Source organism: Prosopis cineraria, unplaced genomic scaffold (assembly GCF_029017545.1).
Source record: "Prosopis cineraria cultivar Desert tree isolate PC_DT_omini unplaced genomic scaffold, ASM2901754v1 PC5, whole genome shotgun sequence".
Classification (NCBI taxonomy): Eukaryota; Viridiplantae; Streptophyta; class Magnoliopsida; order Fabales; family Fabaceae; genus Prosopis; species Prosopis cineraria.
In genome coordinates this window covers 40,783,057-40,800,373 of record NW_026555336.1, presented here as the reverse complement: position 1 = coordinate 40,800,373, position 17,317 = coordinate 40,783,057, and the positions used below count along the sequence as shown (strand labels likewise).

The following is a 17,317-nucleotide window of genomic DNA, read 5'->3' as shown; positions in this document are numbered from 1 at the left end:
GCATATTTTTAGCTTGTTTATCTTAACAAGCTGGCCCTACTCAACTTATTAAAATATTAATCTATTTGTACGGCTCTACTCTGCACCCATCTCCCTCCCTCCTTCCTTCCTTTTCTTTACCAACGTCAACACAACTGTCCTCACTTGCAAGTCCTCCGCTCAGCGTCAACCTCATCAACAAGAAGAACGTCCTTGCCGGAGATTTCATGCCCAGGATAGCCTTCAGCGACAACATTAGGGAGTCGGTGTTTATCAGGACACTTACGATCCTCATCTTTCTCCCAATCGAGAGCTGTCGACAATCATATGCAGACCCCGAAAGATGATCGGTGTTGGGGTCTAAGAAGACGAGGAGAACCAGAAACACCTAAGCCAGATTTGAGGGAAACCCAAGGTTGGTTGGTTCGATTGTCATCAATGGCTTTTGCAAGTAGCATTCTCTAGTCTTCAAGACTAAATAATATATGTCTTGCCTCCTTCTATTTTGTTTCTCTAATCATCAAATATATTAGTTAGCTATTCATTTTTACTCGGCTGCGAGCGATAAGCTACGACTGGTGGAATTTTATATACTCTTTCATGCTTGTTCGGCACTTTCATGTTTCGCTTTATTCTCTTTGTACCTTTTTTCTTTTTTGAACACCGGCGTAATAATTAACTCAGTTTTTATGACTCATCACTCATCTTCGTCTTCCTCACAAGCTCCTTCCATGGATCCCCATTCAACCACTGATATGACCAAATCCTCCGCAGCTTCCATCCCTGCTTCTGTACCCACAAAGACGGCCGCGTCCAACACCTCATGGGGGAAGCATCAACCCTGTCGCCAGCGTTCAACCCAAAGAAATCACCATCAACCCCAAAACCGGCTTATCCGCCTGAAGGCCCAGGGCACCGCCGACAAGCTTCCCTTGCTAATTTACATCAACGGCGGCGCGTTCTGCATCTGCTCGATGTTTCATCCATTTTACCAGGGACACCTCAACACCATTGCCGCAGAAGCAAATGCTGTTGTTCTGTCCATCAACTACAGGTTAGCCCCGGAGGCCGGAGCAAACACATTTGTTCTGTTGGAAGAGGTGCATTCTCTGGGGGAGGTGAAGACTAAAGAATGATGAAGACGAAGGATTCCGTAGCGGCCGGAGGGACCTGACTTGAGTGCTCGTCACTCCTTGCTCTTGAGTATCATGAGAGAAAGTATTCTTTTATTTTATATTTATCAAAACAAAATTTTATAAACATTATAAAATTATTTTAATACTTTTTTATTTTCAATTTAATTTAAATTTAATTTAAAGAGTTCAATTTAATATTAAAATTTTAATTAAAGTATATTTTTTATCCTTTAATTTTACATCAAATTTTATTTTAGTTCTTTAATTTTAAAAAGTGTATTTTCAAGTATTTAATTCTAATATCATTAGTTTCATTATAAAAAAAATTATATTAAAATTTTAAATTTTAATAAAATATTCTTAAATATTGACTTATTAAGTTTAATTTTTTTAAATAACAATGATCATCACAAAAAATAATCATTTAAAACAAACGATGTTAGAATTAAAGGACTAAAAATACACTTTATAAAATTAAGAGATTAAAATAAAATTTTATATAAAATTAGAGGATTAAAAGTGTACTTTATCCTAAAATTTTTATAATTATTATATATTGATACTAACTATTTAGATGTACTTTATGCAATATAATTGAGAAGTATACTTATTTTGATTGCGTGGAGTACATCTAGATAATCAATATATAACAATTATATAAATTTTAATATTAAATTAAACTCTTCAAATTAAATATAAACTAGATTGAAAATAAAAAATTATTAAAGTTATTTTATAATTTTTTATTTTAATAAATATGAAATAAAAATATATAATAATATTTTAAATTTGAATCATTCAAATTAAAATTTGAATGGTCCAAATTTTATTATAGTGATGAGCACCATGGTACTCATTATTTTGATGACTATTAAAGACAAATTTGCATGTGTAGAAGTTTGGATTTAATTTTGGCGCCTATCACTTAATGAGCGTCTGGATTATCTAGATGAAAAATTTTAAAAATTTAGATTTATAGATTTTATTTTTATTTTATATTTATGATAAAAAATTATAAAATTTTAACAAATTTACTTTATCATCAATTTGGGATTCAAAGTACATTTATATTGTTAATTTATAAAAAAAATAATATTAAATTATACTATTCAAATCAAATCGGCATTATTCAAATTGATAATAAGATAGATTTATTAAAATTTTATAATTTTTATTTTAAAAAATACAAAATAAAATATAAAATAAACTAGTAAATATGGATTGTTCAGATTAAAAATCTAATCAATTTAGATTGCTCGTCACCTAATAAATACTGAAATTGAAAGTGCAGAAGTCTTGGTCCACGTGGATCCAATTAACATATATCACTTGCCGCATGTGATTTTATTGATCAACATAGCGATCAATGTTTTTTAAATTTAATGGTACAATAATATTATACCGTTTTTGAAAGTTTTGAGATGATATTATTTCAAAAAAAAAATTTAAGATATCAGTTGCTCCTCAAAAAAGAATTTTAAGATAAATTTGCCCTTTAATCCTATTATAAGAACCAAAAAAAAATTAGTTGTGTCACTGAAATTATTTAAAAATTACCTTGATTTTTATTTTTATTCCTAATAAATACCATAAATTTTTAAAAAAAATGCTACCTTTGTCCCAGAGGAGATTTCACGTTCTAAAATATATAACACTTTAATAAAAATAAAATTTCATCAATTATGCTTTTTCAATATTACATTTCCCATATATTCACTCTTTTTAATATTCATTCACAAATGAAATATTAAATGAATGACATTTTTAAAAATTTATATTTTTATTTTAAAATAAATTAAGTTATAAAGTATATTTAATGAGTATAATTAATATATGTGAATTTATTTAAAAATATTTTATAATTGAAGATAAAAGAAGTATCTTTTATTTCCTTATTGGAAATTAAGAAGAAGGGTATATTTAGAATAAAACAATTACTACTTCACAAATTCTTACAAACTGACTTATAGTTAACAGTATTATAAAATTTTTCTAGAAAGCGCACTTATTTATGAGAGCTTAAAGAATATATATATATATATATATAATTAACATACAAAGCACCTTACAGTGTAACGCAGTTTCATGCATCCACATAGCAATGGTCTGCATTGACGTAGTTATGTCTGTCACATATAATTAAATCAACGATAAATTATTTACGCATATTTACTTATTTTCATGTTCATATATACACTCATGCGATGTACAAAATGTTTTGTTTTTTTCTTGTTTTGACGTAATCAGCGTCTCTGGGGGTTTTTTATTTTCTTTTTGTTTTTTCAAGACGGAAACAAATCAAAGCAAAACCTTGTCTTTTGATTATACCCATGCTGCCGGGGAGTATTCAATCAAAAGGCACTCAAAAGGAAACCATTTATCCTTCATAAGGGTTGGTAGCACGTGCGGTCGTATATCTGTAAGAAAATATATTTTAAAACTGTCTAAGATTTCAAAAATGTTGTGCAACAAATAGATTTTCTCTGAATTCGTCTTTATTGTCATTTCAATTTCACAAGCAAGTGACTGCTATACTCGCATTCTTGGCTTACATGCCTGCTTCATCTCTTCACATTACAATTTACAAATCCATGTACCTGACTGTAATACATCTCTTATCATTTTACATGAACGAATGATCCCCTAAAAAAGAATTAGAAAAGAACGAGGTCTAATTTCCTGTCACTTGGTTATAAAGAAGTCCCGTGAGGTGTCGTTTCAATAACTAAAGGCCTATTTAATTTCTGTTTTTATTTTTTATTTTTAAAAGCTGTTTTGCAAAATAATTTTTAGAACTATTCTTCAAAACAAAACAAAATGAAAATCTATTTGGTTTTATCACTTTAAAACAATTTTATAATTTTAAAATATACTGATAGTGATAATTGCGGGTGATTAATGATGATGGTTTAGAATAAAAATTGGTTAAAATTATTATTCTCTTTGTTTAAAAATATAAAATATTTTTAACTGAATCTCATCTCCTAATAAAGTAACTACCTACTTTCAAACTAATTCTATATTTTTATATTTACTTCTATTAAATACTTTACAATAAATATAAAATAATTCATTAATAGAAACACTTTAAAAAAAAGACAATGATTATATTTTAAGAATTAAAAATGTCTTACATTTTTTAAACATCCAACTTCTCAAAAAATACTTTATATTTTTTAACGAATGAGTATATTTTTTAATAATCAAATGTAATGTTTTAAAAAAAAAGAAAAATAAAATAAAATAAAAATTTAAGATGTTTCCAGTTTTTTTATTTTAAAAACAAAAAATGAGAATAATTTTGGAAATAATTAAATCCACAACACTTGTCCTAACAAATTTTTTTATTTTTTAAACAAAAACAATTTTTGAAAATAAAAATCAAACAGGCCCTTAAATTTAAAAAATTAACAGTTAAGCGAAGATCGATTATAAGCTTCTATCAACACCTCTATACATTTCATGGGACAACTTACGACTGAAGAAAAAACTGGCTACTAGATATAACGAAGGATTTTGAAATTGATACAAGACACAGAAACTACTTTCTATTCATTCCACGACTACTTGTCCCAGATGATTAGTAGCAACACAAAATCACATGGATATGTAGTAAAAATGAGGGTCAGACTAGCCACCAGACGAATAGGACAGCAGGAGCCAGAAACAAAGTGCAAGCCCAAAGAACTTCACTGTTCCTTTGCTTTTTTCCGTGCCAGGAAGCGTTCTTTTGCTGCAGCAAGAGCATCTTGAGTTCTTTTGTGATGATCAGGCTTTGGTTCAGCAGCTGATGATGACTGTTCCGCAGAAGCTCCTCCTTCAAGAGAAGCCTCGTGATTTGGCTTCATATCCAAGGGGTCATTACTTCTGTTAGAAGGACTAGAAGTTTCCTCCTCGCCACCATACTTTTGTCCAAAGGATGAGTTACTCACAGATTGTTGAGCTCTTTCACACCTATCATCATTTTGATGTTGATTTAATGGGTCTGCAGTCCCTGCCTGGCTTGTCTCTGGACTTCTTGCCTCAACCTGATCCTCACGCTTCCTCCCCTTGGCATCTTTTGCACCATATGCTATATTTTTATCGAGGTTTGAGTAAAAATCCAGCAAAAAGTCCTTCTTCCTCGTAACCTATAATAATAATAAATTGCCAGTAAAAGTTAACAAATAAACAAACATTTCAATTTTGTTTCTAAATAGCAAAAGAATGGGAGAAACACGCCCGTCACCTAACAAATTACATGCTAATAATGCCTGCCTCGGCCAGCACAATTTAAATCCGCAATTTTGAATCAGAATGATAGTGTTGAAAGAAATAACAAAAAAATCCATAATGCCTCACCAAGTTGAACAAACTATTCATTGAATTTGGGACCAAATGATGCAATCAAATTATTGCCCGCTAAATATTAGCACAGAAAATAACTTTTTCAAAACCCAATAATACTCACGAAAACTAAAAACACAAGATACTGTATTGCTAAATTTCAATGTTAAAAAATATTAACGGGCTAAGCACTCTTTTAACTAATCTTACAACAACAACAACAACAACAACAACAAGCCTTTATCCCACTAAGTGGGGTCGGCTATATGAATTGCAAGACGCCATTGTGCTCTATCATTTATCAAGCTTTTAGGAATATTATTAATTAACAGATCGCGTTCAATAACTTCCAAAAGTGTTCTCTTAGGCCTTCCTCTACCTCTCTTAATTGGACTCAAAGTTATATGTTCCACTCTTCTCACCGGTGCCTCCCTTGGTCTTCTTTGTACATGTCCAAACCATCTTGACCGATTTTCTACTATTTTTTCCTCAATAGGTGCCACCCTCACTTTTTCGCGTACGTGCTCATTTCGAATTTTATCTTTACGTGTATGTCCGCACATCCATCGTAACATTCTCATCTCTGCTACTCCAACTTTATGCTCTTGTTGTCCCGTTAGAACCCAGCATTCACTATTATATAACATTGCCGGTCTGATAGCAGTGCGATAAAACTTTCTTTTAAGTTTATTAAGCACCTTACGATCGCAAGTAACTCCTTTAGCTTTTTTCCAATTAAACCACCCAGCTTGAATTCTATGTGAAATATCTCCGCTGATTTCGCCATCATTTTGAATAATGGCTCCCAAATATCTAAACTTTTCCACTTGAGGTATATTTGATCTCCCAATTTCACTTCCAAATTATTGTCGAATAGTCCTTTACCAAATTTACAATATAAATATTCCGTCTTACTTCTACTCAGACGAAACCTTTCGACTTCAATGTCCTTCTCCATAACTCAAGTTTGCAATTAACCTCTTCTCTTGTATCTGCTATAAGAACTATATCATCCGCGAAGAGCATACATTTCAGAATTTCCCCTTGAATATGTTCGTCAAAATATTTAAGATCAAGTTGAACAGATAAGGACTCAGAGATGATCCCTGATGTAGTCCAATCTTTATAGGAAAATCCTTTGTTTGACCACTAGGCGTTCTTATACTAATTTTTACCCCCTCATACATATCTTGTATGGCTTTAATATAAGCAATCCGTACTCCCTTTTTTTCTAACGCTTTCCAAAGCACTTTTATTGGTATACGGTCATAAGCTTTTTTCAAATCAATAAAAACCATGTGTAGATCTTTATCTTTACAACGATACTTTTCCATTAATCCCCTTAGTAGATAAATCGCCTCTATAGTTGATCTACCTGGCATAAAACAAAACTGATTCTCAGAAATACTTGTCTCCAATCTCAACCTGTGCTCAATTACTTTCTCCCACAATTTCATTGTGTGGCTCATGAGCTTAATCCCTCTATAGTTAGTACAATTCTGAATATCTCATTTATTTTTATAAATAGGAATTAATGTACTTCTCCTCCACTCATCAGGCATTTTCTTGGACCATAAAATTACATTAAATAACTTAGTTAACCATCTCACCCCTTCTTCACCTAAACATTTCCATGCTTCGATAGATATACAATCAGGTCCGTTGGCTCTACTATTTGCCATTTTCTTAGAGCTTCCTTTACCTCCTTATCACGTATTATTCGATAGAATGACAAATTTTGTTCTCCTTCACCAGTTACTAAATCGTCCAAGTTACTAGATGAACCCTCTCCATCATTGAAAAGCTTAGAAAAGTAAGTCTCCCATCTATTTTTAATTTCATCATCTATAACTAAAGTTCTTCCCTCTTCATTCTTAATACACATTACTTGTTCTAGATCTCTTGATTTTCTTTCCCTACTCTTGACAATTTTATAAATATTTCGCTCTCCTTTTTTCGTCTCAAGGCTCTTATAAAATTCTTTAAAAGCTTTAGAACGAGCTTCACCCACAGCTCTCTTAGTTTCCTTCTTAGCCATACGGTACCTCTCCCAATTTTCCTCATTGTTACACAAATGTATGGCTTTAAAACAGTTCTTCTTATACTTGATTTTGTCCTGTACATTATTATTCCACCACCAAGACTCCTTATCTCTCGGACCAGAACCTTTTGATTCTCCCAAAATTACTTTTGCAACCTCCCGTATTTTTTTAGCCATATCCTCCCACATGATATTAGCACTTTCCTGAGATTCCCAAATTCCTTTATCCAAAAGATTTCGCTTGAAAATATCTTGCTTCTCACCTTTTAATTGCCACCACCTAATCCTTGGTGCTACTACTTGTCGACGTTTTTGGATTTTACTCATAATACACACATCAAGGACTAGGACCCTATGTTGTGTCGTTACAGCGTCTCCGGGGATCACCTTGCAATTTTTACAAAGTCTTCTATCTGTGTTCCTAACCAAAAGAAAATCAATCTGTGACCTTGAGGCTCCACTTTTGTAAGTGATGAGATGCTCATCTCTCTTCTTGAAACAAGTGTTGGCAATCTTAAAATCATACGCCAATGAGAAATCAAGAAGAGTTTGTCCTTCATTGTTTAGCTCTCCAAAACAAAACCACCATGCACCCTCGCATACTGACCAGCTTCCTTGCCGACATGCCCATTAAAGTCTCCTCCAATAAAAATCTTTTCACTCTGTGGTATATGTCGAATCAACCCCTCCAGATCCTCCCAAAATAATTCCTTAAGACTAGCTTCTGTCCCGACTTGCGGCGCATAAGTGCTAACAATATTAACAGTCTCACGTCCAATTATCATTTTTAAGGAAATAATTCTATCTCCAATTCTGCTAACTTCTACAACGTTCTTCTTCCACTCCCTTATCTATAATGATGCCTACTCCATTGCGTGCACTTACTTTTCCTGTATACCAAAGTTTGAAACCTTGAATATACTTAGCTTCTTCTCCACGCCATTTTGTTTCTTGCAGGCAAAGGATATTAATTTTCCTTTGAATCATAACCCCGACAAACCTCTACAGATTTACAATTCAATGTCCCAACATTCCAAGTACCAAATCTAATTTTGCTCTCATGGACTAACTTCTTTAGCCGCGTGCGTTCAGAATGACGCGGTAGCCCTTTTTAACTAATCTTAATTTATGTTCCATAAACTGGAATTCATAAGTTGTAGTTATACCCATTCTATTTTGTAATTACATCACAGAAAGAACAAAATAGATGCAATTTTCTTGTACTCTCTGAAACACAGATCACTCAAAAAACAACAAAAACGCAGGACTATCTCAAACTAAACAAACAAACACACACAAAAGACTCTTAAAATCAAAGTATCTTTTCATTCACAAAATAATAAATCAAGTATCTTATTTCATTCAAAAAATAAAAATAAATCATTCAGATGACAAAGGTATAACAATTAATCCATTTGCATGCAAGGCTAGAAATCGAATAACTTACATCATCTCTCTCCTCTTGTAGTTCACGCAAGCGTTCTAATTCCATCTGTTTCTCCCGTTCAGCAAGTTTCTTCCTATAAGCCTCCGTAACAAATTTGTCTTTGTCAGCATAGAGGTGATCATCTTTGCTTCTCTCTTTAGCAAGTTTCTCTCATAACAATATACAGATACTGCTCCCGCTCTTTTGCCTTTTGTATAAGATTTTGAATGTATTTTGGCTGCACCATAAAAACTTTCACGTTGATTAATATCAGTTGGCAATTGTAATACAACCCAAAATGAAACAAGTCTTGCTACTTTAGCATCCATAAAAATAAAACCAGAAAACTTTGTTAATAAAAATCAAACAACAAAACAAAATCCAACTATCCAATGTAAAGTTAGTCTTAATAGTCTTCACCAGAAAGAAAAAAAAGAAAAAAAGTCAACTTTGAAACCATGTTTCTTGTAAGGCTACTAAAGATTTTATAATCTGAGAATATAACGATTTGATTAGCATTCTTTACAATCAAGCATCCGAGTTGACATGAGGAACAAATAAAAAGTACTTCCACACAATAGACAAAACATATCATCTAGCAGTGTAGGATTTTCATATCAAGCAGGGCATGACAATTTCAAAATACTGATGAATAAATCAGCCAAATAAGTAAAATTTTATCATGATAAAATATATTAAAATTTCATCATGTCCTCCACCAAGTGATGAAGAATTGAAGATAAAACAGTTGTTAGTGGAGTATAACTAAATACTGTTAGTCATAACTCATACATCAAATTGGACATCTTAGCAAATGATTTACGCCATCAGTAGTCAAAGGTGAAGGGCGCACTTAAGGTGCTAGACATCTAAAATGCCTCAGTCAAGAGGCACAAGAAAAGCACATGCTTGAGTAGACCAACACATGCGCACACCAAAACAAAAAACAAAACAAAACAAAGAAAGAAAAGAAAAGAAAAAAGAATCGATTAATGTAACTTGAAATGATATCATTACATGTGTAAAGCTAAAATAAATTATTGCTGGAAATTTCCTGATAATTGTGAAACGTGTGAATCTTAAAGCCTATGCATGCTCTGTGCGAAGATATGGGGTTAGCACTAGTTTGACATTTTGGAAAAGGAAATGACATGTTAAAGGTGGGGTTGGACTATTCAAATTGTGTTTTATAGTTTCTGAACCTAGACTTATATGTTGATTACTTCACAAGTAAGGCACCTAAGGGCAGGCCAGGCCACTCCCTTCAACGAGGCACCAAAAGGCAATCTGACAGGCCCTGGACCTATTTGCCCCCTCATAAAATAAAGGACTTCTTAGCTGTCAAATGCATGAAGAGATAGTTGTACCTTTCTTTCTTCACGGTCTTGAACCAATGGACGTGCAATCTTTTCTTTCATTTTGTCATAAACTCCATCATAATCAAATATGGTTGGATCTTCTTCAATGCTTTCTTTTTCTGCTCCTCAATCTTAGAAATAGGAAAACCAAAAGGAAACCAAGATGTGATGTAATTGAACAAACAAACAATGCTATGTATTTGATATTAACCAAAGCATCAGCGCATCACAGATACATTAAACATCCAGAAGACTATCATTCAGCAAGGCCAACTTACTTCCTTGAGAGCCTTATTTTTGCTAGCCTGTCGAGCAATTTCTTTCTCAACATCATTCTCATCCTCATTGCTAAAGCCAAAAGGAGTAGCAAGGGAAGATCTTACTGGCTGCTTCTTCTGTGCAGGCCTCAGGTTCAAGCCATACTTGCTCATTTTACTCAGATTCTTCTCCTGTAGTTTGAAAAAAAAATGAAGGTGTCAAACCGTGAATACTGAAGTGTCCACTGGCACCTGACTGCCAAAGTATAAGATAAACCTCACTCTGTAAGTCATGTTTATCAAAGTCATGATTTCATAATTTTCATTTAAAAGATATTTATTCAAATTACAAGATTCAATAATTTCCCAATAGAGAGGTTACACTCATCAGTGATAAGTAAATACTGCAACCTTAAACAACACAAATAATTTAATCCAGGCATTACTCTTGCATTCGAATTGCTCTTAATTCAACACTCACAACCTAACCTTACCATACACAATCTAATTCAAATAGCTTGATTCTTAATTAATAATTCTAATAAGCTAAAAGAACACATTTCTTATGCTTAGTACCAATAAGGAGGTTGAATGTCAAATAAACTGAAGTCAAAATAAGGTTTAAATTATCATGGTTAGGTAAACATTTCAATTATGGTTCTCTTCTTCTTTCAAGAATGCATCAAACACCACTTACTAACCTCTATCATAGCCAGCCAGAATTAAATCCTTTTTCCAAAGGACATTCTACAAAACCCTCAAAGCAATAAATTCACCAGTTATACAAAATCACCAGTCTCCAATTTCTGACGTCTACCTCACTAAAATCCATAGGCGGACCTATATTACACTCAGAGGGGGAAGATAATATGCATAGCTCATATAATACGTTTTAAATTTTTGTTCCAGATGCTTTGACACAACTCGAGCCAAGTCATTTACAAGGTCATACATCATAAATGCCTTGAGAATAGTGATCAAAATGAATAGGGCAGAAGTATAATAGCCAATTACACACCATTCGAACAAAAACAAGTTAAAAAAAAAAAATTGAACTTAGTAAATATTCCCGAATTCAAAAGCGTCAATATTCAAAAGATTACACGACCAGCTTCAAAGCCAAATTAAAATGAAAAATTTAAAACAAAGCAAGAACAACCACGCAGGGAACAGATGACGCGGGGAACAAATTCAAATCTAGATTCAAAGCCAGATTGAACGAACCAATTTCACCGGACCGAGAACAACCACGGAGGGATGACAACGGTGAACGGCGTCCAACGGAGTGTGGAATGCTTGTTCGTTGAAGAAGAGAAATGGATCCGCTGCTCATGAGATTGTGTTTTTTGTCGGGGTTATTAACTTATATTAATCTTAGGGGGCAATTGAGCATAGGTCGAAAATTAATTACTCTAATAACAAAAATAATCTCATTACCTATATAAAATAATATTAAAAAAATTATGAGATTTTTATAAGAATTTTATTTAAACTTTTGGATGTATTAAATGTATTTTTAAAATTTATTTTAATTTTTTTTCATCTCATCCTTTTTTTTTAATATACTCATTCCTTTAAAAAAAATTTAAATAATTAAAAAAATAAAAAAAAAACTTAACTTTTAACTAAATAAAAACATAAAAAAGTTAAGGTGATTAAAAAAATTGCAGTCTTTTTTTTAATTTTTTATATTTATATATATATATTTTCAATTTTTTTTTGTATTTATTTTAAAATAATATAAAATTTATGTACCTATTCTTATATGTTTAATATATTTATATTTAAAATAGATCTTAATATTAATTAAATTAAGAATAAAAATTTATTATAAGATAAATAATTTATAAAATATTTATATTTTAATTTAATTAAAAATAAATACATTAAATATATAAATTTAAATATAAAAATGTTAGCTCCTTTAAAAATTATCTAACCAGCTATTTCGGGCAGCAAAAAATGCAAGGCAAGTGGGACAGTGATGGGCCCAAGTTAGTCCAATTGCTTTTTGGTAAAGAAGTCCAAACTCCAAATTGCTGAATCAGGAAGCAGAAGAAATTTATGACCCGTATTCGATTCGTTTCCTTCCATCCAAGTTCCCGTCCTCTCCTTCCTTGGCTTCCATGGTTTCCTTCAGATTCTAGTTATTCCTAGTTTATGAGCAAAATTATGACGGCAGCTAAACCTTCCCCTACGGATTGACATCCTAAAGAAGCGTGCAGACGATAGAATAATGGACATTTCAGACTTTAGAGCAGATACACTAGTCCTGTCTCTTCAAAAATTTCGTCTTTGAGGTACTACTTTGTATGCCTCTTTCTTTCTTTTCTGTCTTCAATTTCGGGCATTGAAATTAACGAGTCTAGGATCTGGGTGGATTATGTCGATGCTTTTCCTTTTTTGGAGAGTTATGTGTAATTCATGGGACGTCTGAAATTTTTCATTTGGGGCATTCTTATTTATTTTCACCGTTTGCACCACGAACTTTATTTGAGCTGAATTTCATATGTCGCGTCGATGGTCACGAGATTAGAGACAAGCTAACCCACCGTAGCGTTATACTTGTGCTTCTAAGGTGAGGAAGAAAACTGAAGAACTGGGTGTTGGGCGGATAGCAGTAACTTGCTTCTTCCTGTGCGGTTCTAGTTGAACTGAACTGCTGCTCTCTTAAGCGTCCGGCGCAGGGAGCAGAAAACAGAGGCCTTTGGATTGCAGAAAAAGGTATGTTTTCGTTGTGTCTTGTAGTAATTTTGTCCTGTTTGATCTTTCTTTTGAGTGAGTATGTTTGAAGTATAAGATAGTTCAAAAATGTCCATTCGCGTATTGGTGCTTTTGATTTAGAATCATTCATGACATGTAAAATAGTGCGGATTTGGAGTATCTTATATAACCACAATTTAGCAGGCTATCGGTAGGCTCTTCCCACATTAAGCAAAAGTTAGCAACTTAAAAACTAAAAATTATGATCAGTGACCATTGAAAAAGAAATTGAAATAAAGAAAGAAATGGTTAACGTGGTGTAATTTTGATTACAAACTTTTGATTTTAGTTTGCTGTGCTTATTCAACAATATATTTCAGGAATTAAATGCTTCTGTTTATTTGAATATTATTTTCTCGTTCCAGGGTAGATGTAAAAATCTGGACATTAAAGTTATTAAAGTTGCGCCCAGACATCATTCTTTCAGTCTTGCTGAGCATAAAAATTGAAGATGAATGCATTGCTTAACTTTAGTTCTTTCTGTTAAATCAAAAGTTTGAATATTAGTTTATCTTGGCTGTAGTCTCAGGGGCAGTGAAGGTGCAAGAAGGGGAATGTCTCTTCGAATAAAAGCTGTGGTCGATAAGTTCATGGAGGAGTTGAAGGAAGCATTAGACGCTGATATACAAGATAGGATCATGAAGGAGAGAGAGATGCAAAGTTACATTAAGGAACGTGAGCGTGAAGTTGCTGAGCGTGAAGCTGCATGGAAGGCTGAGCTTTCTCGACGAGAGGTGCCCACTTCTCATAACTTCTTTTGGTTTATCGAACACAAAGGAAGATAATAAAAGTCTTGTGATAACTTTGATCTGACTTTAAGTAGCTAGATATGCTTGCTGCTGTTGAACAGTTTTCAAATTTTTGAGGGGTTATTAAGCTATGGCTTTTTTACATACCAAAAACTTGGCTTCAGTTTTCTGTGGTTACATTTTTAAAAGAGTTAATCATGTGGTGTGAGCATTGTTACTGCAAAATCAGGATTTTCATTTTTGATGTTTTTGTGAAAAATTTAAGATGTAAGTAGGGTTTTGTTAAAAATGCCCTCTTAATGATGTCTGTGGAAGAAATTAGATCTAGGAAGTTGATAAAACAGAAGAAAATTGTGTAGAAGGAGAGAAGAAACCTAGGCGTGACCCATAGCTTTTGATTTGGATCGCAACACAACCAGTACAAGAGCAATTCAGGGGCAATAATTATTGTCTAGAATAAAACTTCACAGTAATTAAAAACATTGACCTCTTAGAACTTATCCCACAGGAAAAGAAGAATTGAATCCTAATATTTAGGATGTTTGGTGCTGGGATTCTTTAAATTTCCTCGGAATTCCGTTTAGGAAGCCAAGATGTCACTTTTTTCAAGGTTCTTCACTTTAAGTATCCCTGAAAGTTGAGTTTCCACAAAAATAAAGGCATTTGAGTTTTCCAGCTTCACTTTAGACAGTTTCCATCTCCTCTCCTAGACAATTTTAATTCTGCAAGGTTATGGATTGATACAACCAGCCCAAACTCAAATGTAGAACAATATAAATGGGATGGTTTGATCTTTAAGCTTGTTCTTTTTCATTATTATTCCCGTCTTGTGTGGGCACGTGAGTACAAAGATGTTATTCTGTTATGCTTACCTAATACTTTGAAAGAGAAGCATGTCGCATTCTACCAATGTTTTCATTCATTATTCAGTGCCTAGTTTTGCACATGATCATGGCTGCTGAATGGCCTAAATCATTTATATATGTTGCACTTGCAGGCAGAGATTTCTCGCCAAGAAGCAAGGCTGAAGATGGAGAGAGAAAATCTTGAGAAGAAAAAGTGTGTTAATGGGAACTGCATCAAATCAGGATAATCAAGATGGGGCTCTTGAAATCACAGTCAGTGGCGAAAAATACCGTTGCCTCCGATTTGCCAAGGCCAAGAAATGAGGCTTTACTGGGTTGGCACAGAGAAAATGAACACGAGTCAGGCTAAGATTCTGCACCAGATACCTAATATATGGACTATGGAGAAACTTTTCTGGAAGATTCAATCATTCAGAAGCTGTAAACGAAGAAAATCACCTGTCATGTTTTTGTTGGAAAACTTGCAAGTTCTATCCGGTATTCTTTTTCTTGGATCTGCTGAGGCCTGAGGTCAAGATCGTCCATAACTATTGCCATGATGGTACCTCCGAAATCATGTGCTCAATCCAATTCTGGAATTATGGTTTATTCTTGATCACAGATTTGAGAAAATAAGCACTTTAGTCTGCTACTTTCACGATTTTATTCTCTTTGTTAGCACAAGAAATTTAGATTTGTGACAGATTGTAACATATTTGGCCGAAAGGATAACAAAGTTCGGATGGCAATATGAAAAAACTATGAATTGCACTATACGATAGTTTCACGCAACAGATCGCGTTGCATTTGATTCTCGGACTCGCAGTGTATGGGTGTTTACAATATTGTGTAATGATCCTTAAAGAAATTTCAATGTAAAACTTTTAAAAGACTTGGGGGGAGAAAAAGAGTAAGAGCAACAATGTGGACGATTTATATCATCCAAGAATTCGGGAGAACCTTTAAAAAATAATCCAAGTTCGTCACTCGCTCACACTGACACACGCACAATTAGAGAGGGGAAGAGAAATGGAAGGTGGTTGTGTTAAAATATAAGTGCAACGTTTAGGAGTTAATAATGGCTCAATCATAAGAGTTGGTGCCCTCAGTCGTAAACAAAGCATTGATGCATTTGAATTTGAATACTAGCATTCTTCGTCTTCTCACCTTAATTCGCAGGCATACTTTATTGCTTGCCTTGCTTCTATCTAACTCCACTCGGTTCTCTTTCGGTTTCATATTTATTGAGACGGGTGGAAGCATGTTTGAACTAATCTCCTTGCATATATAGCCTATATAATCACCGAAAGAACAAATTAAACTCATGAGGTTAATTTAAATGCTTGCTCGCTTTGCTTTGTTAACCCTTTGATTTGGGTGTTCAGTTAGAACAAGTATTGAGGTTCCTATAATGAGGTGGAGTTAGTGAGGCTGGCAAGAATTTGCAGCTAGGAAGTAGGCTGTGTCCGTTGTTGTGGCGTGGTGGGGATGTTGTCCCACAATTGTTGCAGTGGCGATTTTGATGTCGTGGACAACACAAAACGCATTCTTACAAATATGACAAGCCCACTACACCAATGGATCCATATGATTGTGCTGTTCGTGACCATAAAGCTATCAACAGATCCATTCTGTGCAATTATTATTTTTATTTAACATATGTATATTGTAGAAAATACAAGAGCGTGCACACATTCAAATGATTAGATGTGCAACGTATTGTTAAACTTTCAAAGTCTTGTTCCTGTCGTACGTGCCTTGTCGTTTTCCACCTTTTTCTTTCCTTCTCCCTTCCTCAACCATCGCCAGTATTATCCCTTCGGTTCTCTTCTTCCCATATTATTACCTTTTTTTCATCCCTCTATTTTTAATTGATTATTAATTATTCTGCAAAGACCACACACAGTTCTGATTCAAGCTGATATGTGTTACTGTGTCAGCATTTTTGTTTTGAAGCAAGAAAAAGCTAAATATTTGACCGACAAGTTAGTAAAGGGACCGGGACGGATCATGAGAAAACTATATCTTTAAGGATAGAACTTCATATAATCAGGAAAATTATTAAAAGTATATGTAAGGATTTCAACTTATCGAAAAACTTTAACTATAGTTACTTTTAGGAACTAAAAAGGCTACAACGTACACGTTAACATATTAATAATCACTCGTATGCATATTAACACACGCATGCGTGCATCTTCTCTCTGCAAGTATTTTATAAGTTGAAGCCAGTTGAAGTTTCTTATTGAAAGGCTAGGTCATTTAATTAACATTATAAAATCTAATGTACATAACTTTGCTTTTACAAACTCATCAAACTAACATACATAAATACATACATACATATATGTGTGTGTGTGAGTCCCACTTTGAAAGCTTTACACTACTCGAGCAACTTATTGGCTTAAAGAGAAAGATACTGTGCCTTTTGTGTTCA

At 33.4% G+C, this 17,317-nt stretch overlaps 2 protein-coding genes and 1 pseudogene across 3 annotated transcripts; 2 read left to right on the top strand and 1 right to left on the bottom strand.

Annotated features, from left to right (window-relative positions):
* The first annotated feature begins 114 nt into the window (after positions 1–114).
* On the top strand, positions 115–1,372 carry LOC129310402 (tuliposide A-converting enzyme 2, chloroplastic-like). Of its 2 annotated transcripts, none has more exons than XM_054952234.1 (2): positions 115–394; positions 754–1,372. In XM_054952234.1, exons 1-2 carry the CDS (start codon positions 307–309, stop codon positions 1,113–1,115), a joined length of 450 nt encoding a protein of 149 aa, XP_054808209.1. In that variant the 5' UTR covers positions 115–306; the 3' UTR covers positions 1,116–1,372. The 2 variants fall into 2 exon arrangements, with proteins under 2 accessions (XP_054808209.1, XP_054808208.1); XM_054952233.1 differs by having other exon boundaries at positions 703–1,372.
* A 3,222-nt stretch (positions 1,373–4,594) lies between these two features.
* LOC129310643 (uncharacterized) lies at positions 4,595–11,884 on the bottom strand. The gene is given in 6 exon segments (XM_054952553.1): positions 4,595–5,245; positions 8,930–9,080; positions 9,082–9,146; positions 10,276–10,388; positions 10,541–10,715; positions 11,748–11,884. Coding segments are annotated over 5 exon segments (927 nt in total). The 5' UTR covers positions 10,698–10,715; positions 11,748–11,884; the 3' UTR covers positions 4,595–4,804.
* Positions 11,885–12,563: 679 nt separating this feature from the next.
* Positions 12,564–15,654, top strand: LOC129311584 (uncharacterized; annotated as a pseudogene).
* Positions 15,655–17,317: the final 1,663 nt, after the last annotated feature.